Source organism: Tinamus guttatus, unplaced genomic scaffold (genome assembly GCF_059628265.1).
Source record: "Tinamus guttatus ecotype Peru unplaced genomic scaffold, ASM5962826v1 Tinamus_guttatus_pri_ptg000710l, whole genome shotgun sequence".
Lineage (NCBI taxonomy): Eukaryota > Metazoa > Chordata > Aves > Tinamiformes > Tinamidae > Tinamus > Tinamus guttatus.
This window is the reverse complement of record NW_028289244.1, coordinates 2,288,574-2,313,305: the sequence shown is the minus strand read 5'-3', so window position 1 is coordinate 2,313,305 and position 24,732 is coordinate 2,288,574. Positions and strand designations below refer to the sequence as shown.

The 24,732-nt window shown below is 41.4% G+C and overlaps 1 protein-coding gene across 1 annotated transcript; it reads right to left on the bottom strand.

The window, feature by feature from the left end:
* Positions 1-1,208: 1,208 nt before the first annotated feature.
* PCBD2 (pterin-4 alpha-carbinolamine dehydratase 2) lies at positions 1,209-24,341 on the bottom strand. Its single transcript, XM_088536939.1, has 4 exons — positions 24,277-24,341; positions 21,397-21,528; positions 2,697-2,777; positions 1,209-1,315 (listed from the first exon to the last, which is right to left on the bottom strand). Exons 1-4 carry the CDS (start codon positions 24,337-24,339, stop codon positions 1,220-1,222), a joined length of 372 nt encoding a protein of 123 aa, XP_088393065.1. The 5' UTR covers positions 24,340-24,341; the 3' UTR covers positions 1,209-1,219.
* Positions 24,342-24,732: the final 391 nt, after the last annotated feature.

The following is a 24,732-nucleotide window of genomic DNA, read 5'->3' as shown; positions in this document are numbered from 1 at the left end:
GAGCAGCTAGTTTCAGATGCTCCAAGAGCTAAAGTAGCTGGTGGTGATTTTTTTTTTTCCTATCAGAGTGTGTAAATAAATACCAATATTCCAAATCAAAGACCTCCCAGGAACTAAGTATTATTTATCTTAAATTTATCTTAAAACTAAACATCTTTGTCACATATACATAATAACAAAGAAACAAATAACAAAGGAGGAACTTGATTTTATTGTTTTTTTTTCCAAAGCGTTTGCATTATATACCAATTTCTAACAACAGTTTTCACAGTTCACTAGAGACATTGTCACAACAAGCTTTGTTCACGTGCCCACGGGTAACAGAAGGTACCACTGTCTCGCTGGGTGTTTTGGTTTCATTTATTCCTTGCAACATTGACCATTTTCAAGCCATATCAGGGAAATCCGCTGCTTCAGTGGGAAAAGGCACTTTTAAGGGAAGAACATTTGAACAGAGAGTCTGAATTGGGTCTCTTTTACATTTTTATGTGGTAACTTAAGTGTAGCTACTGGCAACAAACTCCAACATCTCACATATTCATTCCTGTTACCAATTAGCGCATGACAGGACACTTGCTAAGGATTAACAAAAAAATTGCCTTTCTTATGTTATCAACGTGAGTATCTGCTTGTCAGCTATTGGCATTTTGCATCCAAAATATGTGAGAGAGACCACACACCCGACACATCCACCCCGCTCGGATCTTGGCAACCACTCACACGTCAGCAGGTATCTCCGTGCTCGGCAGTTCATAACGCGCCTTGGGTGTCATTCCCGCTACGGATTTAGGCCTTTCCGGAGTGTCAATCTTCCGGGAACGCCGCAGCGGCAATGAGGCAGGACTGGGCACGCGGGGACAGCAAAGGGCTGGCACAGAGGGGCCCACTGCTGCAGTCTAGTGCTTTTAACATTAGAAGAATAGCTCTAGGAAATGGATCGTTCAGAATGATTGTTTGGCTGTTTTATCTTCTGCATCCTCACCTGCAGCCAGCAATGACCAGGGATAAGCCCAGGCTTATTTTTAGAGGGGGGTCTCTCACACTGAGCTCTTAAAGGAAGACAAGGCTAAACCAGTCTGTTTTGTTTTGTTTTTTGATTTTGGTTTCCTAATTAAGTACCTCTGAGGGATTTGACCTAAATCAGTGTTGCAAGGAATGAGGGCTACTACTCAAACACAAACCATCGCTAGCGACCCCGTTAAAATATCTCACATCTTCGTTACACCGAAGCAGCAGCTTTGTCGATAAACTGGGCCAGCTTCACATCTCTTCTGGTCAGTCCACCACAGTCGTGGGAAATAAGAGTTATCTGAACCTGTAAAAAAGGAATGGGCATGGATTAGAAGAGCCCTCCTGGTCTTGGTTGCATAGACTGATTGAGGGTTAATCCACACACTGGGTGCTCTGCAGTGAGCTGGTTTAACCAAGAAATAAAAGCTCTCCGCAAATAGGGAATTGAAGTCTTGCTGCTTATGTATTAGGAAATATTGTTGGTGAGGAGGCTTAACAGAACCTGAAGCGAAGTTCCCTGCAGAATGAAGCAGACTTGTCCTCTTGGATTTCATCCAGAAAGAAGTGTCCGATTAAACAACCCATTTTAACTCCATGTATCAGCGTCACCAAGAATTTGGTGATGTGGCCCCTGCGTCGGTCTGTTTAGACTGACACACACAACGAGCTGGGCACCTTCTCAGACATTTTACAGAGATTTGGGGAAAAGGAACGAGAGAAAAGGGAAGCCAAGAAAATCATTGAGAGTAGGTGCTCAGGACTCTGCCCAGTTGCCATTTAACTACCCTTTAAACCGGGTGACTGCAGGGGTTGCTGTATATTTTGCCAAGTTCCAAAACCAACAGCTCAGCACAATGAAATGAGAAGTATTACAAAATAAAAGTAAAGGGAGAGCAAAACTCCCCTGTACACACCTGCCTTTCATTGCATCACCTTTCGTTGCAGTATACTTTGTACCCTTGCAAATACAAGACCACCATCAGTTAAGGAATAGTATAAACAAATTTTACAAGCTGCTAGGTTGAGGCACAGTGGCCCACATTTGTCTAAAATAACAACAACAACAATAATTAAAAAATCAAGTCTAAATTTAGAATTTCAGGCTGCCATTTAGGGACTGATCTCCTGCTCCTCTGGCTCCTAACTTGTTGCTCAGAGAGGAATTGAAAGTTGCTGAGTGTTCACTAGCTTCAAAACAGTCATTTATTCAGGTTAAATAAGGAAGGGCTTAAAGGGCTCTATTTAATTCCTAAATCCTGGCCAGAAACGTTAAGTGTCAGTCCAAATCACGCAGCTGGTAGAAAATAATTGCAGAGAAGGACTCGGTTCCTTGTGCCATCTCACCACTGCAAACCTTGGAGAATATGTGTATTTTACTCTTTGGAAGATCCCAGAGCTGGAGCACTCCAGAAGAACGTCCAACAAAGTGGTGAGAACATTCTCACACACAGAAAGGAAAGAGCTGGAGAAAAATATGTCGGAAAAGAAGAAAACCAAGACACCAACTCATTCCATCCATGAGGAGAATGGGGCTATCTCTGCAAAGATCATTTTTAAGCAACACGTCCTATTTCTGCCACTGTATGTCAGCTAAAAAGACAAAGGTGTAGAGCGTGTGCCACTATGACAGGGTCTTGGGCTACTTAATTCACAGTGACTGTAACCAAAGGTGGTGGATGTGTTACCTTGCTGTAGACATTAAACCATTCTGGGTGGTGATTCATCTTCTCTGCTTGCAGAGCGACTCGTGTCATAAATCCGAAAGCCTAGGAGAGAAGGAGCAAAGACAGAAACAGTCATCTATCCACCAGGACAACTGCCCCATGTTACCCTGGCACCGAATCCGCCCAATTGCACCATCTAAAATCTGGATAGTCCCAGAGATGCTCCAGAACACAGGGCCTCATTTTTGCTTGCACGAAGGAGCGTTTCATCTCATGCCACCAAAGCATTTCCTGATGCAGAAATTATCCCCTTCACGTGCTGGTAAATCATTCTGCTAAATGTTCCTTACTCGGGAATTCAAAGCCACTGCATGGGAGCAACGATTTTACCTTTGACACCACAAGGTATTTTTGCCAAGCTGCCATTTCTAGTTAAGCATCATGGCCCAGCAGTCTTATACTGGACAGACACCAGAAACATCCTTTCATGTAATTACTTGGTTGTTTATTTTCCAGGGGGCAAGAAAGGCAGCAGGTGGGTTTGGCACTCTGCTTCATGACCTCATATTTTACCTGAATCAGTTAAAATAGATTTCCTAGTTTTCTGCCCCTATATTCTGCACCGCACATTTCTCCAGAAGGCAGTTTTTATCACAGCCTCAAGAAGAAAATAATAGGAGACTCTTGCCAAAATACTTAGAGTAAATGACTACGCTACAAAGAAAACGAGGATGGCCATGCAAAACAGGAGTGCAATTATACTATGGGGCCCAAAGGGTCTCAGTGCATGAGCAGAAAGCCTTAAAGTCAACGGGCTTTGCTCATGTTGTGCTTCATCCATAGGGCACAGGACCTAAATTAACATGCAGAACAAAAGTCACATCCACCTCTATGGTCTGGTTCATATTACAATACAACAGTCTCATCAAAAACCTACCTGATATAGGTAGTTTTGCAGTGCTAATTTACTGGAGAGAACATAGAGAGTCCACATTCCACCAAGCGATGGCCATTTCAAACAAACATGTGGTCAATAAATAACATATAATGGTTGATAATAGTTTCAGTCTTTTTGCCTCTCACAAATTGCAAAAAGCTTTAAGAAAAAAAGAATCCAGAGCCTGGATGAAGTATGACTTTGTTAGTCGCTTTGCCAGTCAAATGAATGCAAACGTTATAATCAGAGAAAATCATTCCAATGAGGTTTGTCATTTAGAAATCACCAAACTGTCAGCAATTAAAAAGCTTTCTTCTTTGACCCAAGAGCATTCCAAAATTTGGGAAACCTAACTTCCCTTGAAGCTCTCATTTGGTTTAATTTTACTTGGAGTGAACAATTATGCTTAAGAAATTTCAAATGTTTCAGCAACAAGCTTTGAAGCCGAAAGCTTCAAGTTGTGCGCTAGACGTTAGTGAGAAGTTGGAACACATATGCAAGAATTGCTCTGAAACTTATTTTATTTAAACTTTGTTAGAGTTGGCTTAATTGGAGTGCTATTTCCCACATTACAGCCTATACACAGAATTGTCCCAAAGGTTTGAAATAGTCAGCAACGGATCTGCAGTTAGACCGCCTTTGTGCAAGAAAACAAGGGAAAAAATAGATCAAATTTCTGAAAAACTCTCTCCTGACAAGGGATTGGTTTCGAGGCAGAGGATCCTCCCCAGGACAGGTCATCCTGCTTGTTCCTAGGACCCTAAGGCTGGAGATGCTGGAGTCTCCACAGACAGTTTGTTTATAGGAAGGATGAAAAAAGGCACATATGTGGTGCGTACATATTGCCCTGCTTTACTCAAGGCAATTCTTTGGCATTGCAAATAAGTCAGAGCAACTTGCTTCTTATATTCAAGTTTATTTTATTTATACACAAGAAGAAAAAAATCTCCCTCTACAAAAATGAGCTACAGCTCTGCGGAGCAAATTTCACCCCTGCAATCTCCATTAAGGTCCTAAACACTTCCTTTGCCAATTAAATTAATTAGAACGCTATTGTTTACGAATCACCTTTATATTTGTAGAGCCGTAACCTTCCTTTTAGAAAATACGATTGGCACTGGAAGAAAAAGATATTTAGGTTTGATTAGCTATGAAAACACTATTATATAAAATCAGTTTGGACATTTCTTCACGTCTTGAAACTCGATCGGTAATTTGGTCTAATTGGTGATCAAGGAAACTATCTTGTGATCAATTAAAGTAATTACCACATTCCGGCAACAAAACCAACCCTAATTTGAGAAGGAGTCTGCACTTCTTCAACTTTAATTAAAAATAATGAAAATTATTAAACAGTCTGCAGTGCAAGATCATTGTCAAGACTGCAGCAGTGGGTAGAGTTTATCAGAGCATCATACATTTCTTGACAGAAGGAGGACAAGTACTTTACTTATCACAGTAAGATCCAAAACAATCTTGACCTTAAATATACTAATGGTAGAGTTCTGTAGCCTCTTGGCCACTAAAGAGAACTTTTCCAGATCTTAACTTGAAAAACAGGGCGGAACAGAAGGATTCATGTGTCTTCCAGAAACCATGAATAAGTGTTTAAAGATGCTCAATGTATTAAATATTATATAACGTATCGAGCTATTTCAGTAACAGGCATATTAAGTAAATATTGTCAAAATAATCTCCAAATACTTTGGAGCTATTCAGGCTCAAATAACACCTGTAAATGTAGGTTAATCTAAATAAGTTCATCATAAACCCCAGCCAAGGAGGAGAGCAAAACCTGGCAAGAAATGAGGCGACAGCAGCAGGAAAAGCACCAAGCGGAGCAATCCCAAACAGAGAAGATGCCCTCCTGGATTCCTAGCAGGTCTTCTCCCTTCGCGTCTTGTAAGACCATCAAGGCAGGAACTGAAACTACTGGTGCTTCAGGTGCAATGGCGCTTTAAAATATTTTTCAAATACTACCAGTCGTAGTGTGCCTGCATGAGAGGAAAATCAGAGCTACTCTTGGAAGAATAACTTATACTAAGAAAGTGGAAAAAAAAGAATAAAAATAATAAAAAAACTGTCATCTTTCTCAAGTAGTCTTTTGGGACTGGCCAAACCGCTTTTTAAAGTGACAAAAAATGCTACCACGAATGAGGCTCCATGCAAGTTGTGTTTCTCGAAAATGGGAAAAACAGAAGTGGGAGAAACGATGAAATTCCACCCGCCGCTCCGCACGGCACAACGCTTAGCGGCGCCGGGAGCCTCGCAGGATCCCTGGGCTAATCTGCTATTATTCTTCCTTTCACACTTCTTAAGCAAGGAATCAATTCATCTTAATACTTTTTAAACATGCTGCTTTTGCACTGCGCTTGCCAACATTATCTTGATGAGTTATACATCAAAGCAACGCAGGTCGATAAGTCGTGCTAATATATCACCCAACAGCGAGTCCCCAGTGACAGATTACTGCAGTGCATCTCCAGAACGAAGCAGCTGACAGTACTTTACACACACAAAAATGAAGATATTCAAGAGAAACAGCTGAGGGGCTCCACAGTATAACCGTGCTTTTTATTTATTTGTTTTAAAACGTGTAAATTTTGAAGACAGTACCCAGGCCGCTTCCACCTCCTGCAGCCGTTGAGCCAAGGAAACCATATGCTAATCACAAGTACATTAAGTTTCTGCCTCCCATCTGTCATTATAATGCTTGAGGCAGCATTAACCTCGACCCCAGGCAATGTAAGGGCTACCTGTCTTCCCTCCCACACCCATCAGGGCTACTTTGGTATCGGTTATCGTCGGGAAATGCATAAATAACCCAAGTTATAGTGACATTGTCATATTGACAATAGAGAACTTGGCTTAGCCCATTTCTTTTCCATTCACTCAAGTAAAAATGATCATCTCTGGGTTCCTCAAGCAGTTTTGAGGGCTTATCACAAAAACAAACTCAGCTTGCCCAGGTTCAGTCCCAAGCAGTAGGTTTTTTTTTTTTTACATATCTAGCTTGCATTACTACCTAACAGATAAAAGGTAAAACTCCTCAATGTCAAGCTAAATTGAGGTACCTTTCATAATGCTACTAGGGGGTTAATTTAATCTCATGCCGTTTTCTGCTGTGCTCACAAGAAACACCAAGTGTGCTTTATTTTAACTCAACCAACTCCATTAAAATATTTTTACCTTATAAATATGCAAAATCTTCTTATAGTCACATATGAATTTGAAAGTGACAATACGGTTAAAACACAAATGGAAAAGGACGAATCCCGTTCATATTTTAAAAGGTGAGAGCAACGCACAAGGACCACTATCCGCTCCTAGGAGCACGTTCCCATTTTAGGATTCTCTCCCTTTTGTGCCATCGGTTCTCTGAACATTTTCCTGGGAAATTGAATCCACGTGGCGTTAGACATTGGGTGTCTTTATTTTCGGCCCTGTCTGGGTTTATACATGACATGAACCAGGGGAGCACGTTCCGGTTGCTCTTCTCCCTGCTCACGTCATTCCAGGAACCCTGGAACATTCCTTCCTAAGGATGCAACTAAATCATGTCCTAGAAACGCTCCATGGGCAGCCCCTTGGGCGACCCTGCTGCTCCGGGCTGCCCTGAGGGCCTTTCCCTGCGTCCCCCCTGGGCCCAGCTCATCCCGCTGCCAGAGCACGCTTGGCCTTGGCCAAAACCTTGACATTTTGCCCAAGTTTCCCTGCTACCTCCTCTTCAGGATCTTGTTACTCCGACCATTAACACATCCAATGCTCCCATTCTCCTGCTCAGGGGTGGAGGGAAAGGCTGGAAGTGGAATCCTGCAGACATATAGACAAGCACCAAGATGCCATTTCTGTCTTAAAGAAAGAAACGTGGCACCACAAAAAAAAAAACAAACAGAAAAACCCTACAACCTCCAACTTAATTGTCCACATTCTTCTTCATTTACAACAACCTTTCACAAAACCAGCGCTGGCAGCTCGCACGCCACACGCGTATCCGCACGCATCCTTTCCAACAAAACGAAGCCTCGCTTTGCTCTTCAAAATAAAGTTACCTATTTATTAACTTAAAAACAAAGTTTCCTATTACAGCTGCAAACTCCAAACTGTGACTTACATGTTAGATCTGCCACAATGTGTGAAAACCTTCACCCTATGTTCTGCAAAAAAGGCTGTTTCTGTCTTGCAACACTTGTTTACAATTATGTCAGTGAAGAAACTAGCTAGCCAGCTCTATATCAAACATTTCTGACAGCAAAAGCACAAACACTGATCTATTCTAAGTAGCTTGCCACTCTATGTAATCTTGGAAGAGGCATTCTTGCCTTTGATTCTGAAAATGTTTATATTTCATACATTATGCAAATAGTTTTTATATATTAAGAAATAATGCAAGCAAAGCTCAAGTTAAATTAAATTCTTCAACAATAACTTTGCCAAAGCACTGATTTTCCTATAAAAAAAATTATTCCAATTTGTTGATCTTACACTGGATGAAACATACTGTAACAATCTTCATAATTTATGTCCTGTTGGGACACTATGATTTAAAGTAACATAATACAGACCCGCATCACTGCTAATTTAAACCACCTGACCAGATAAACAACAGTTTCCCCTTCCCTCTTCACTGAGGGTATTTCTGTTTATTGTCATATGATTTACCAATTTGAAGAACACGCAGAATAAGTAGAGGCAAAGGGAACTGGAGCTCTGAGGCCTTTCCCAAACTGGGGTGTTTTCTCGCACAGGTACCGGGACAATGTCAAGAGCTGCAGGAGATGACAGAGGCAATTCCAGGAATTCTGTCCTTGGGAAAAAGCCCGGGCTGCTCAGAGAGAAGGATAGTTAAAAACGACTCCGTGCGATCACAACGAGCGGCAGCACAAGAAGCTCAATGGCTCCAATGCTGCTAAAGATGCATTTCTCCCAAATAAATTTGGGCCAAATTTTATCTCCCAAATTCCACAGGAATGACAGGGTTATCCCAAGACAGGTGCGATCACAGTGTGCCCCATAAGAGACTCAACAGGCCTGAAACGAGTACAATTTTTCTTTTAAGGCTGAAGGATATGGAGAGTCAATACAAAAAAGCAATAGCAGGGAGGTATAAAGAGTTTTGACTCACTCTTAAATCCTGCATCCTTGATCTGCTTTAATCTACCCCTCACATTCACTCATGTGCAAAATGCACTCAAGGGCAACCTGCACAAGAAGTCTCACCTTTCCCGTTTCTAATTCTGCTTTTATCGGTCTTTTCATAACTCCTGAATTCTGACTTGTTTTTCTATTAGTGGTGATAATATGATAAAATGTGTTACATCTATTACCTTCTTCCTCTTCATTTTTACTTTTCCAGCAGCCCCTGTGTTATCTGAGGACCATTTTCCCTATTCTCGTTTTTATTGCAATAAGTGATTGCACCTGGACTTCATGAGCAGAAAGCAGATAATACACCCTGCGATTCAATGAACAGATTCCACGTCCAATTTAATCATCTGTACCACCAAAAAGATTTATAAGCTCGATTGAACAAAGTCAGAGAACACGGAGATGTCGTAAACCAGCACAAAAACTTCTTTCTGCTAGTGATAAAAATTTCAAACCATCTAAGCTCCACCTTATGAGAAGAGATATTCCTTTGCTTATAGGCATATAAAAATAATTACGGATGCCTGTAAAGACTTATGCAAAAATAAGTAAAGGTCCTAAATTTAAAGGTGCAGCTAAAGCTTGAACAAGGTCCCAGGAGCCCCTAACAAGGGGTCTCCTCCGAGGCACCATCTGCTCTGCAGCGGCTGCAGCATCCGCTGGGCACCCCCAGACCGCCCTTACTGCCAGTTTTGGCAATATATAAATAAAAAATGAACATAAATAAAAAAATATAAATTTTATCAATATATATCCATATCTCAACTTTTTAGAAAAGTACCTGAAATATTTTTTCCCCTTCAAGCTCTAGGCAAATGCATCCTCGTAACATTATTTATTCAAAAATCAGCTTCAATCAAGTTTTAAATATCTATATTGACTTTTATCAAGCTATACTTGCCCTTCTCCTTTACAGTATTCTTACTCAACAGAGGGGAAAAAGGCAGAAAATAATCACAGCTTTCTGGATTGAACTTGAGCACAGAAGAAAAACTCCAGCCTCGCAGTCAGATAAATATTGCCCTGCTCCTCCCAAGCCATTTCCTTGCACTTGAAAATGGAATAAAAAGGTTGCACTTAGGAGGTTTACACCAAATAAAATGGCTATTTAAAGAAACATGATTTTTTTAAAATGAGCTTTTTGCACCCTACCTGAAAACATTAAACAACACAGTGAAGCCTCCATTAACTGAGCACCTGCTAAAGCAATCAGTCATTTAAAATAATAAACTCTCTTGGCCATGCAACTGAAAGAACAATGATAATTTCACTTGTTAAAGCAAATGCTCGGCCCAGCAAATCCAAACTCTAGCTGTACTGTAATAAAGTCCTCAAACAAAACACCGTAAAAATAAACTAGTAATAAGATGCAGTTAGTTCCCATTCTAGCCTTTTGAATTCATGCACCTGAGTCTTCTGTTAAGTCACTCTACTAACCTATGGGCTTCATATTGCACAAATATGCTGGCACTTGGATGTTAAAACATCCTTGATCACAGTTCTAGCCCATAGCATAAAGCTATTGGAAACTGGACCAAATGTGAATTAATTTAAGCAAATGCTTAACTTCAAAAATGTGTTCAAATCCTCTGATTTTTATAGCGCTCAGGTGTTTTCTTGAATAGAAAGCTCTGCGAATTGGTCCAGAAGAACAGGGAAGTTCATTATCCATTACACACATTTTGCATAAAATGGACTTGGCCATGGCAGAAACACTGCTCTTTTTCCAAAGCTTCTTTTTACTTGTACACAAAGGAATGATTTCATTCTGTAGACATGAAAATGAAGTTCATACGCCATACATGTTGCTGATAACATAGGGAGCACTCAGACAAATTCTCCTTAGTTTTCTGGCCAAAATTACACATACTACCAGTTTAATATCCAAAATATTCTCTGCCGAGTATCCAAGGCAATTGAAGCATCCTGCCTCTGATAATCCTTTAAATCTCAACCATTTATGATCCTAAGAAAACATCAAAGAGTGATAAGAAAGCCATTGTTTTATGATGGATTAAGAGAAGAAGCAACTGGTCCCACGGTCATTTCACATCTCTGCCTGTCCTCTTACCACGAGGCTGAGCCTTTTTGTTTTGAGCTGTTTTTTAAAAAACAGAGCACAAGGAACTCAAGCACGTGATAGAGGAATCGCCGAGGATGGAGGTGTGAGGACTTCAGAGAGGTGCTCTAATGGCCTCTTGGCCAAGCCAGAACCCAAGAAAAGATCTAAAGCCACGAATAGTGTGTGCTCTGGGGAAGACACACGGCAGGGATGCAGCCAGGGAAGCACTGCATCCTACCAAGCTGCTGAAGACATCACATGAGATGGCCAGGAGGAGCCTGGAAAAGGTTGGTGGCTCTTCAGCAGGTTAGATGTGGACGCAGTGACCTCAGCAGGAGCTTCATCAGGGCCGGCAGGGCTGGCTCCTGTCCTACACGGCAATAGGATGTAAAGGATACAGGGACACCAGAGCTCCTCCGGGCAAGCCGCACTGCTTGTACCCGGGGGCATCCTGCAGCAGGACAAACACTCATTCTTACCCTCCAGTGCAATTTCCTTTAGAAATACAAACGAGCACAGTGTGAAGTCAGGGAAACCCTTTGTACGCCTCTATTTTTATTTTTCTAAGATGAGGCATTAAAGGAAGCATGCACAAACACAAGCCCTGAGCTGGGGGAGCTTAGAGTATTTTTGCACATCTTGGTAACACGCAAGTGTGTATTTAACTACCTATTGTTACTCCCATTGCATCATGATGAAAAATCACACCCGAGCACAAAATGAACCAGGACCTTTCCCTGCGCACCGAAGAATATGAAACATTTTCCTATAAAGCACCCTGAGCCATAAATAAGCAGAGCGGGGCGGTGCTGACTCAGCACTGCCAAGGCCAGGCGTTAGCCCCCGGCTCCTCGCTGCACGCCAAGTTCTTCAGCAAAAGATTGTGAAAAACCCTCAGAAACAGCACCTCGGGTTTTCCAAACACCAGCAACTCTTCATCGAGCCCAACAAAATTAAGGGAAGAAAATGGCAAATAGTGAGAAAAGCAGAAAGAGGAGGAGGAGGAGGAAGAGGAAGGGAGACTCTCCCCCAACAACCTATTTGAGGCTGGTTTACAGCTTTATGAAAGACGAATGAAAAATTATACTCACATCACACTGATAAACTGTGGGGCTGCCAGTGGCTTTTCATAGCAGATGTAACATTTTAGCAAATGTGATTGTTTGTGAAAGAAATAATTCTGATCAAAAACGAAATTGCAGCCAGCCCAAGCGCTGCACTTTGTCACTCTAATCCAGCCTGACAGGAAGCAGTAAGTGGAGATTCCTACTGTGAAAGGAGCAGATGTGAAAGGTCAGCGTTGGCCTGGAACTTCAAACCCGTTAACGTGTAAAACAGTGTGCATTAAAGCCCGAAACAGCTACCCGCCGGATTAACGGATGTCCGCTAAGCGGGTTTGATGTGCTTTTGGCAAGTAATGGTTAATTTTTAAATAGGTGCATTGCAATTTTATTTTATTTTATTCTACCAGTCTGGGTCCATTTTTAATTACAATTGCAGAGCATAATTTCCCAAAGCGTGTTTCTCCTCCTTGCTTTTTTGGAGGAGGACTACTAGAAAGTGAGAACTGCTGGGGTTCTTTACGGTTTTTAAATGGAGTCAGGCTCTGTTCCAACTGCAAGGGGAGGCAAGAGGTTAAACACAATCAAGCTGTAGAGATGTGCTCTGCACATCTACATCAGCATCTTTCCCGTGCCCCCATACAAATAAATTTTAATGCATAAAGTTACAAGGCATGAGGTTTCCTGGACTGAAAAGGTAGAAGAAATTGTTCAGAGTGGCCATCTTTACAAAAGGCAACATAAATCTTATTTACATTTTCCCAAATGAAGTGGTCCAGTGAAATTCAGAACCATTACCACATTTGCCATAGCTCGTTTAAGAAAGAGTCCAAACTTTAGCTAAAATCAGCTGACCGCTCACGTCTGCTACAGGCTGCCTGCATGGCTGATATACAGTTTGTCCAGTTTAACCCAAACAGAATGAATAATCATTATAAATCCATTTGTGCATTGCATATCGCTGAAAGGAGGAGAAAAATTTCTCCTCCTCAAATCTGCAAGAATGCTTGTGAAATCTAAAGGGCATTGACAAATAATTTATTTTTATTCAGATTTATGCATGAAATAAGCATAAGGCAAATGCTGTCATATTTTTTACTTAAGCGATAATAAATCCATCTTTTAGGGAAAGCATTCGCAGTGCAGCCAACTGGAGAGCAGCCCAAAGATCACTTGGACAGCCTGAAGCTTAAATCTACACACCCCAGGTCTACGCCGTGTGCCATACTCGGCAACGGGAGATGCAGTTTCCCCCATAAACTGCCAACAAGGCACAGAAAGAATTTTGAGGCGAAATAGGGCATTGCTCATCAATAAAATTACTGTTCCTCATCACAGCAAAAGTCATAAGAAAAAGTCATCATCCTCATGACTAGGCTTCACGAACGAAGATATGGGGAAAAATTAAAGCAGTGCAAATGGGGCTTCTACAACACCTAGGAAGGGGCATCTTGGATTTCACCTCCGCTTCATCCTACAACGGCCAGGGGAGAACCCTTCAGTTCTGCTCACCTCATCGTACAGGGTTTAAGATGGAGGGAAGAGACAAGAGTTAGGGGGAAGAGTTAACATGGCTTTATCCAAAAACCAGAATTTACCAGCAAAGCAGTCCCTAAAGAAAGGGAGGGTACGTAAGCAGTTTAAAAGGATTCCACTTAAGTATCATTAATATTGGGATGTTTTTAATAATGCCAACAGCCTGCAATGGTGACGATATAACAGTGACACTGATGCTGTTCTGAACGGGCTCCGCTGTGCTCTGATCTGGACACACGGACCCAAGGCAAAGGGGTGACCAGAGACCCAAGAGTAAGAGGAGGAGCAACCACAACTTGTCACCTGCCCAACTTTTATCTGGCAGAAGTTTCTGATATGCATTATAAAAGCAAAGGTTTAAGGAGCTAGAAGATAAAGCATTGGTTCCCTAGGAGTACAGAAGTATTAAATGGGGAAATATCTGAATAAAACAGGCATAACCGGCTTGCTGTTAAAGCAAAGCAGGTTTTATAGTAATATAGTTGCCCAGATAGTTGAAGAGAGGCTAAACTTAAACTACTGGCTGCTGATGAGCTAAGGCACCAACTTTTAAAGTAGAGAAAATGTAGGTAAATATAAAGCATCAGAGCAGAAGTGTTCTGGAGCACAGAGTGACTTGCCCTGTGCTCTTGAACCCGCCACCAAGCTGGCCACGAGAAGAAAATAAATCCAGCGCTTCCCAGCACCAGGACTTCATTTCTACCTCAATGCAAACAGATTAAATATTTCCATCACAAAGAGCTTTCTAGCTCTGCTGCATTTCTCAGCAGCAGCAAAAAAACGCCGGTTGCCAGTTCGCTGGAATCATTACTGGAAACGGGCTATGTGGACCTGGCCACCACTGTCACCTCCTCCTCCTTTAAAGCCCGGGAAGGAGGACCTCAAGCTTCCAAAGGAGCCACCTGCCCAGAGCCGGGCTGAGCTCGGAGCTCATCGGAGCCGCTGCCATGGCGGGAGGAGGAGGGCAGCCAGGCCCTGCAGCTGCATCTCGACCCGTGCGACCTCCTGACTCAGAGGCAAGAGGGTTATTTACCAAGTCAATCACTAATATAAACTCGAGGAAGGTGTGATCATCTAGGAATAATATATTTTTTACTACGCTCAGTTCTGAGCCAGTGGAGCCAGTTCATTCGTGCCGGTTTAGCCTGTGAGTTAACCTCGGCGAGTCCTCAAAATTTCACTATCAGTTTCTAATAAAAGGGAAACGTCAACAGGCAGATAGGCCAGAAATTCATTATTTTCAGATACAAAGATTTTCTCAACTCTGTAAACCCACTCATAAATCATTCTGATTTATTGTAAATCGGTTATTGTATTCATAAACATGGGGAAGTTAGTGAACAACGTTAACTACCAGCAGAAATACTTTCATAATGTTGCAGGTGCACAAATCACAGCATATGGGAGAGGACTCAAAGGATAATGGAAAACGAAGCAGTCTAGGAAAGTCTATATGAAAAACAGCACTTACCGAGATGGATAAAAATAAAATCAATTCTTTTCATTCTACAGGTAATATAACATAAAAGTCTAAAAAGAGGGAGCAAGCAAACATTACATTATACATATAAAAAATGCCCCAAACAAATGAAAATGGGTCTGTGCATTGGGTAGCCCAACTGACAATAACAGACTCATGTTGCTCTTGCTTTGAGGTTAAACAAAAGCGACATAAGCTACACCTGAAACCAATCAGTACGGAGGCTTTGAGAAGATTCACACGCGAGGACTAAATTTGTCACAAATGGGTTGGTTTCCGATCCTAATGTAGCCAACTTGCTTTATTCTGACCTCCATTTAACAAATCAACTTAATGGGCACTGGGAGTGCTATAAAACTTAACAATGGAGTGATTTTAACTTTTAAAATATAGTTATGAAGCAAAATGTTGGAGAGCTCCTTCAATACTGGAAATCAAATTAAATCTAGACATTTTTTAACAGTCTTGACAGATATAATCCTAGTTACCATGTAAATTTATGGTAAGCTGCTGTGATATTAGCCACAGGTGCTACTTTTAATATATGGCCCGCATCTGGCTGGGAATAAAGTTTCTCCGAGGACTGAAAATGACCTCACTATCAGACAATGGAGAAGAAAAAAAACCAAGACCACTGTGGCATATAAAAAGCTGGAGATGTGGTCCACAACTGAATATTTTAAATAAAATTCTTTTCAACTCTGCAGATTGTAGGTTAAAGGATATTATGTTTTCAATGCGCAAAAGGCGTGGACATGTTTGGGCCCAACAGCCAAAAGATTAAGTATATAAAACAGCAATGAAACTCACTGCCTACGCATATAAAAACAAATTTTCCGATCTTTGATCAACGCACGGGACAAAGCGACGCGCTGGGGTTGGAAAAGGAAGTTTTGACACAGATTACATTCATGGTGTTATTGCACAGAGCTGAAGTAGCTGCAGCAACCAGCCCAGCACTGACTGCATAGAATCTGCGCCCGCTGCTCCAGCTCCTTAGGGAAAACGTGATGAATGGCCCCAAAGAGCTTTGCGGGGTAAAGGTACCTTAAGACAAGGACCCAGGCAAGGGATTTTCACCAAGTAAAGCGATTAAAACAAATCAAGAATTTCACTGCATATCCTACTGAATTAGTCTGGATATATAACCATATTATAACCGTGATATACAACCACATGCAATTTAAAGGGACAAAACGGAGGGTAGGTCTTCCTATGGTTAAAGGAAAATAGCTGGCATTGCAATGAGGGGGAAAAAAAGGTATTGGTTATTCTTTATAGCACTGTGTTCTGTTGGAGTTTAGAGTTTATTCTGGATATCAAGGAAAAGAGCTAGCAAAATCAGGAGGAAAATGCAAAGTGAGAATGATTATTTAACAGTGATAGACTTTTTGCACATCTTTTTCAAAAAAAGTTCCCAAAAAACAAGTTTCCATGCTCACGACGAAACACGGGTGCTTTGACTCTCACTATGCAAAGTTCTCCAGAGCGTTTCCTTACTGTCCCCTCTGCTCATCTTTCAGCTGTGTCCCATGTCACCAAACATACTGAAAATATATTTAAAAATAACTCTTAAGAAGTTTAAGGCACTGGATTTCCTGTCATTTTCTAAAACGACATTAGAGGTCTTATACACCTATGCAAATACCCTGGGCTTTTTTGAAATACTCTAGATGAAATTATAAAAGCTCTCACTTAAAAATTATCCCATAACAGAAAGCAGCTGTAATTACTGAGCCTGCCCATCAGCAAAATGCCCACCTTTTTAATGCTGTAACCACATTTTCTGCCTTTGCAGATTAACGAAGGAAATGCAATCACACAGGCAGTTGCCCTCCAAAGCCTCTGGTCAAAATCAACCAAATTTGACAAGAGCCACGGAAGTTTCAAGGCTACAATGCTGCATCTTGGTGACAATTAGAGCAGGAGGCCAAGTGTGGGCTCAGCCCTGTTCTTCTCTGCTTGTCTGTGAAGGAAGCAGCATCTACGGGGCTTGAAGATTCTCATCCATGTTCTGCCTCCTGCCACCTCTGAGTCTGGATGAGAAACATCGCGAGGGAGAAGAGCTGGAGTTATCTGAGCAATGACAAAGAGAGACAGGGGCATGAATCCCTAGAAACCTAAGTTTCACTGGTTTCATTGCTCCCAGAGGGGTTTTCTGTGTTCTGCTGCTTCCTTATCACTGATAGGTCTGTCCATACAACCCCAGCAAGAAGCTAACAGGCCTGGCTAGAAAAAAAAAAAAAAAAAAAAAAAAAAAGGCTCCCTGATCAAGGCAGAAAAAGATCACCAATTTTTGAATCACCTGCAAGCACAATTTGTAAGAATGGGCAAACCGTTTTCAGCAGAAATTCTGGATTTTAGGCCAAGTCTGTCCCCTTTGCATGATCACCCCTGAAGTTTAGTGAGGTGGAATACTGAGAAAATTCCAGGAAATTCTCCAAGAGAGAGGTCAGGACACAAAAGTGTGCAGCAATTCTACCACCCCCTGACTACTGACTTTCACACACTTGTCCAGTTTGCACTTCCCTTTCTGAATCTCAGAACTATAATTAGTAAAACTTACTGGTACAGTTGGAAAGTGCCAATTATATTTCTATCCTGGTTCTGGATTTAGTTCTGACAGACTGGAAACAAACTGCCTGCTCTGTAGCTGGAAGATAAGCATGTTGTTGCAGTCGCACAGAAACAGTAGTTAACAGGCTTTAAAACATGTCTTTTTGGTGATACAAAGTAGCCTGAACGCTCTGATCCCATTTTTCTTCTTCCCCTCTCCCAGAACAGTTGCCCCCAAGGAGGTCTTAAAAGCCAGATCCTCAGATCTCTCTTCTCTGCCAGTTCCCAAAGGAGTAACTGAGGGAAAACACAAGAGGAAAAGGGGCTGTGACCCTAGCCCTGGGTTGGGCTGCCTTGCTGCCAGTCAATGGCTAGAGAAAGTTCACCTGCAGACAAAAAACAGACTATTAAATAAACTCTGATATCACTGTAAAGTTTTGGGTGGCTCCTCTTCACCCAGAACCATCTCGGGGTTATGAGATCTGCTGGGGACCAGTCCAAGCCCATCTCCTCCCAGTTCTCCAAGGCCTCATTCTCAAAGTCAGGCCTTGATGAAGCAAAAAGCTCTTCAAGAGCATCCAGAACCTGCTCACAGCAGTTGAGCTGCAGGGCCACATTGTGGTATGGGGGACGCTGAGCACTGACGCTGCCTTTGCCAGGACAGCAGGACGAGAACGTGCCAGCCACCCACAGCAACGCAGTCAACCAAGGGCTTCACACGGGGACTTCAAACCCTTTCCAACTTGTCTGAGAGAACTGGATCCCAAAAGCCCGTTTTCATGAAAATGTATCTCTCCAGAATAACAAACAGCATCAGCAGTTTTAAGCTCTGTGTTGCAAAATAATTCTGTAAGCCAGAAGTGTCATTAGCTTGTCAGTGACTAAGAAGGCAGCCCATTTCTGATCGCTTTTAACCAAGCTAATCTCAGCCTGAAAGCTTCAGGAATCTAAATAACTCTTGTTTCACAGAAGTTTCATTTCATTCTCATGCTGAAAATAATATACATAAACCAAGTTCATGTCTACACATTTGCATGACTTTATAATAAAAGTTGTGTTTATATTCTTAACATCTGTTGACATACACAGACTTTGTAAACCTGGCATAGATTTTAAAGACACAGAATTTTCCATGCATCATGAACATTATCTGTGAGAAGCAATAAAAAAGCAATGAGTACATTAATCATACCACTATCATCTGCAAAACATAAATCTGAAATACCTTTCATGTCAGCTCAACTCATTCTTTACACACCTGATTTTATGCCATCTGTAAAAGTGCAGAATGAAGAACACGGAGGAAATTATATTTCTCAGTTCTCTGACTTTTACTGAATACTCACACTTTAAATACTGTAAACAGAAGATTTATTGCATGAAATAAAAGAAGTTTTAGAACCTAGAAGTTTGCTCCTTTCATTACAAAACTAAACTCTCCCATACTACAAAGCAGGTAAATAGCTCTAGTTTTGTCATGTGTTTCCTGAGTTGTAATAAACGTTATTTACTTAGAGTATTATAACTTTAAGTAAGCATACACATGCATCAATTCATTTCAATTCATTTCCAGCTCCAATTTCCAAAAAGGCAAATACTTGCTCTCTGCCACCCAGCTCAGAGTATCCCAGCTGGAAATCACACATTAAGGCCCTTCCCTGGGATTGCGACACCACAAGCAGCTTCCACCTTCTGCAACTGCAAATGATGGCACTTCATCCGTTTTCTCAAAAAACGGTAAGTGATATTCTGCCTTCAGATACTCACAAATAGCCTTGATCCCAATTAGAGCTAGAAAGAATCCGCTCTCTGCTTGTTTTCCCTGCTGGATGCACCACATGTTGCCATGAAAACATTAAATTTTGAAGCCAGCTCCCAACTTCTGCTGACACCATTCTCATGTTCTCCCTTAAAAACAAGGAATGTGAAGGGCAAGCTAGAGGGGAACACAGACTGTACCAATACCTTCCAGCCAATAAAGTGGCTTGCTTTTTTGGGTCTGCCATTTCTACAGGGATAGGTACTGGAAGTATAAACATCCACTACTGCAAAACTACTTACTAATATTTAAATTAGTATTTAAATAAACATAATTTCCTATACAGGCATGTTTGTTAATCTTTAAGTTAGACAGACATATGAATACCTTTGCAATTTGTAAGACAAATCTACTAGAATAAAAAAAATAAATAAAAAAAAAAAAAAGGAAGAAGAAGAAATGGCCAAAGCAATGAATTTTCCAGCTACCTGCTGGTGGGATATTGATTTGATGATTTGTCTCTTGATATGTCTGCCAGTACAGTAATGCATCTGATCAAAGCAATTTAGCATATTTACAGTATGCAAAAATATTTTCTATTAACTCTTAAAAAAACAATGTCTAGCCTGCTGAAGCAGCAAGGTGTTTGGCTGGGTCCTGTCAGGGTTCAGGGACACGGTTTCATGAATATTCCAAGCCCAAAGGATGAAATCTCAGCTCCTCTTCCACGGGTTTCATTTAGCTTCTCAAGGTCAAACCTGCCGCGCTCTCTTGGTTCTTCCAGTTCTCCTGGCTGCCTTCACGTGTCACCAAGGTTTCATGTGAGCTTCCTCTCCCGGGCTCAGCTCCTTCGCTGCCCCGTGATTTGTTACACGATACGGTTTAATTTGTTCTATATTAACTTTCAGGTTTAAAGTGCAATCCAGGAAAAAAAAAAGCACCGAGGACTCTGTGCTCTCTGGAACGGCTCTGTCCTGCTTGTGGGCTCAGTTTTGTTTTCTCTGCTCCTTTCACCTCGCTCAGAAGGGCCGGGGAGCACTTCTCACCTTCCCTCTACTCATCTGGGCTTCCCTCACTATGACACTACTACTACAGGAAACAGCAAAGAGAAAGAGCCAGCGTTGCAAATCGTTGTTTATCTAGCTTACTATTGATTTCCTAAAGATCTCCGAGCTTAAAGCACAGCCATGTAAATAAACAGTTCACAGCTCACTTAGTCCCTACATACACCAACAAATACCAGTCTGGGGGTCTGCTGCGTCCTTCCAGCAGCGGAGGAAGGACCACCTTACCTGAGCAAGTCACCTTAATGAAACCCTGTTTCCCCTCACACCTGGGAACACATCACCTACAAAAATTAAATAGAATGGGAATTGCTTTCTTTCACTTCCCCCATTGGAAAATGGCCTGTATGGGGAAGTGAAAGAAAGCAATTCCCATTCCAATGCCCAATGTAAATACTAGAGAAGTAAATAGTATTCACTCATAACATTTCACTGTTACTTCAGCCAGAAAAACAAAAAAAAGAAACTTGAAAATATCTGAATTTATGGCACAGGACCAAAGGGAAGAGGAACAGCAGAGATAGGACACATCAGAGCAAACTTTCAAAAGAGGTCAGCACAGAAATCTAATTGAAATGGTAACCACATACTATAAGTATTCACCTTATGGCAGTAAATCCTTAAATCTGAACCTACACATGCTAAATAGACTATACGAAAGGTGTAAATAAATATTACTCTTAATTTAAGTTTTGGGGAGAAGTTTCTGTTCTTACACTTACCCATCTTTTTTTCCAGTGCTTACAAGACAAAAATGAATCACACTATCCAACAACTAAGTTTTCTATTATTAATCTAGCAGTGCTAATAATTATATGAAAAAAATCGGAATCAAATATTATTTGTCTAATCCCATAGTACCAACCCTGACCTCAATATTATAATTAAGAAAATGTGATATTAGAATATATCTACCACACAAATACAAAATGAAATTTATTTACTCCATCTAGTAAGATCAGAATCAGAGAACAATCCACCTAGGCAAATCTAACAATGTTTGGCCTCAACAGGACACTCCCAAATTTCTGAATACAAATATTTTCCCATCAAGATCACATGGAAATTAAACTAATTATGTTTCCTTTATACTAACAGTGGTATATAACAATAATTACCTGATTAAAATTTTTGAAATTGAACTCTTTGTAGATGGCATCTCTTTCGCCTAGCTCAGACCAGCCTGAAGCCTTAAGATCCAGCAAAACTTGGTTCCTCTCCTCTGTTGTCAACCAGTGAGACTGTGAAGACTATTCAAGAGAAGAAAAAAAAGAAAATAAGAAACACTCCATAAGTGAGGCTGAGGTCCTATTTTATACAATACTAAGAAAACCACATGATGAAATTGTGGTTATTACTATAGAAATGTAAATGTTCAAGAAATAAGAGGTGTAAAAAAAAAAAAAACACTATATGATTCGTTAGTTTTGATAATTTCTCAGACCAGCATAATACAATTTACTCGAAACAACCAAGAAACACTGTTTCTGTTTGGACCCTTGAGCTTGGCTATATGTTTTTGCATTGAATTGCAGATGAGTGATGGACTCTTATGAAATCAAATATGGACACCAGCATACCTGCACCCTACAGTCTGTTCACCTGTATTATCCAGATGCTGTAACATTTGCATTTCCATATATTTATTTTGCCATGTAAATAAGATTATTTACATTGTGCACTGAATGTACAATTATAAGAGGCTAGAGGGATCTTTTGGGGAATATCTGTATTTTAAAAGACAGGAAAAAAAAATATGAGATTGCATTAAAGATAACTTTACTTAGGAGTAGTAAAATATAAAATAAATTTACAAATAGCAAGTATTGCAGAAGTCTAAAAGCAATTGAAAGGTATTTTTTGCCCACTGACAACACACACACAAAAAAAGACAGTACAAATATATGCAGCTGCACGTTATTGACACAAGCACTGGACTCTATGACACCACTCATACATATATCCAATTTTAAGCAAAATAAGTCCTTCTAAACCCAAGAGGGGCACAGACTTGGCAGATTATACCATCTGCTTAAACATCTTCATCAGTGTCTAAAAAGAGATCTGAAGATACGTTATTATCTGATTTATAGGTTATTTCAAAAAGGTCTGATATTTTTTCCTAGCACCTGAGATAAAACATCCAAGTGGTTAACTACAGACTGCATATTCTAACAGGCTGGGCTCAAATTCGCTCTCTAAATGTAATGATTTAACAGGATGATGTTTTCTCCCTCACTGAGCAAAATTCAGTTTGTTTGGCCTTTATGAATGCGAGCAGGCTATCCTAATCACACAAACCCTTATGAAAGTCAATGAGCACTTTGGCACCAGGACTTCAATAACACACGGGAGGCCTGCAGATATTGACAGCAAAGCTCTTCTGTTCAAACTTGTGTCTTTTTGTTTTTTTTTTTTGTTTTGTTTTGTTTTTTTTTTGGGGGGGACACTTACATGTGCAGTTATTTCATTAGAAAAGTGTGTATCTGTGTGTGTCTTTGACCTCCAGCCACTTTCCTATCCCCCGTACTTACGGAGGGATCCGGTGGTGCTCATGGGCACGAGCATTTCTGTGAGCACGGGTCAGTCTGAGCCCCTCTGCCACCAGATGGTGCTGCACGCCAAAGCTAACACAGGCTTAGAATATTAAATTATTAAATATTTGAGACAATATTAAAATATAAAACTATTAAATATTTAATGCAATATTAAAATATTTATTTAACGCAGTATTAAAATAAAGCACATGTTAATGCAATTAATTCTAGCTGAGCAAAAGCCTTTAGGATTGCTTTTTACTACCAAATCTTTATCTCACAGGAGTAGCAAATACACAGGCACTGCTAAGGATCAGCCAAATGAAGGCTCTGTAATTTCCAAGAAGCAAAATTTTCATCAGTAATAAGGGAAAAGAATAAGGGAAGTCACTCAAATAGCAGCACTTAAAGGGGTTATGTTCCATAGGACACAGACATCACAACACAGAGGTTTTTCAGTCTCCAAACCGAATCTATTTAGGCCCTTTACTCTTCAGAAGAAACACTGCAGGCTCACAAGAATAAACAGCTTTTTGATGTTAAATGTGTATTGCTATCACAACATTTTGTAAGTTAGATTTTTATTATTATTATTCCTTCAAATTTATTATTTAATCTGACGAGAAGTAAAATCAGGAGATGATTTAAGAAAATTCTGGGAGGTTTTGTTTCAGGTAGCAAAGTGCAGGATTTGGGCCAGGAATCAGTGCAAGGTTCACTCTCCTGCTCCTCAGCAGTTTTGTTGGATCAGTTTAAACATTTCAGTTACCTTCACCAAGCCACAGAAATCACAGAGACAATTTGGTGATTTAAAATTAAATTGTGTATTTCTTCATATAAATGGGGAGATTGAGCTTGACCTAGACCTGGAAAAGGAGCGTGGGGGGAAGGAGCTGAGCCAAAGGAAAAAAAAAAAAAGAGAGAGATTTAACTGGGGACATCAGAGATTAGTGCAGAATATTTGGGGTTTGAGGGGCAGGATATGAACTCTGCATATACATATAGTCACTAGTTCATGTAAAATATATATATACACACACATATATGTATATTTACACACATACACAGAAGAGCTTTGCCTTAGGTATCTACAGACCTTCAATGCGTTATTGGAGCCCTGATGCAAAGGTGCTCAGCAAATATCAGTAAAGTGCACATCATCTCTCTGTATCTATACCTATCCATATCTATCACATATATATTTATATATATAAATTACAAAATAAATATATGTAAAGGGGTGTGTACATACATGTATACACCCCACACACACACACACACATACACGCATACAGTAGTTTAAAAATAATAAAAACAAATGATCAAAGTGGAATTTCTCTGCTCGGCCCTGGCTGAAATGAGAAACTTTTTTGGGGGAAAAGGGTCTCGTTTTCAGGGTTCGCCACCCGCGGGCCCTGTGGAGGCCGCGGGGCCGCCCCGCCACCCGCGCGGCCCCCTCACCATGGCCGCCGCCCGCCGCGCTCCCAGCAGCGCCCGCCGCAGCGCGGCCGCGCCGCCCGCCATGGCGCCCGCACCGCCCACACCGGGGAGGCACCGCCCGCCATGGCGCCCGCACCGCCCACACCGGGGAGGTGCCGCCCGCCCACGGCGCCACGGGAGGGCGGCGCCTTCCCGGTGTGGGCGGTGCGGGCGCCATGGCGGGCGGTGCCTTCCCGGTGCGGGCGCCATGGCGGGCGGTGCCTCCCCGGTGTGGGCGGTGCGGGCGCCATGGCGGGCGGTGCCCTGCCCGCCCTCACGAGGGAGGCCCCGCCCCTCGCCCCGCCCCCTTCCCTGACTAGAAAGGGAGCGAAAACAAGAGAGCAGGGGGGAAAATTAGGAATTCCTGTGGAGAAAGGGGGAGCTTTCAGCGCGCAACGGGGCTGATGGCTCTGCTTCTTCCTTCTTAGCTTCGGTTCT

Excerpts from the sequence above, each read along its gene's own strand:
- PCBD2 (XM_088536939.1), bottom strand. The coding sequence starts at position 24,339 with ATGGCGGGCGGCGCGGCCGCGCTGCGGCGGGCGCTGCTGGGAGCGCGG. Across the intron at positions 2,778-21,396 it reads ATTTCAAAAATTTTAATCAG|GCTTTCGGATTTATGACACG; the intron begins GTAATTATTGTT and ends CTTCTCTCCTAG. Across the intron at positions 1,316-2,696 it reads GGTTTAATGTCTACAGCAAG|GTTCAGATAACTCTTATTTC; the intron begins GTAACACATCCA and ends CCTTTTTTACAG.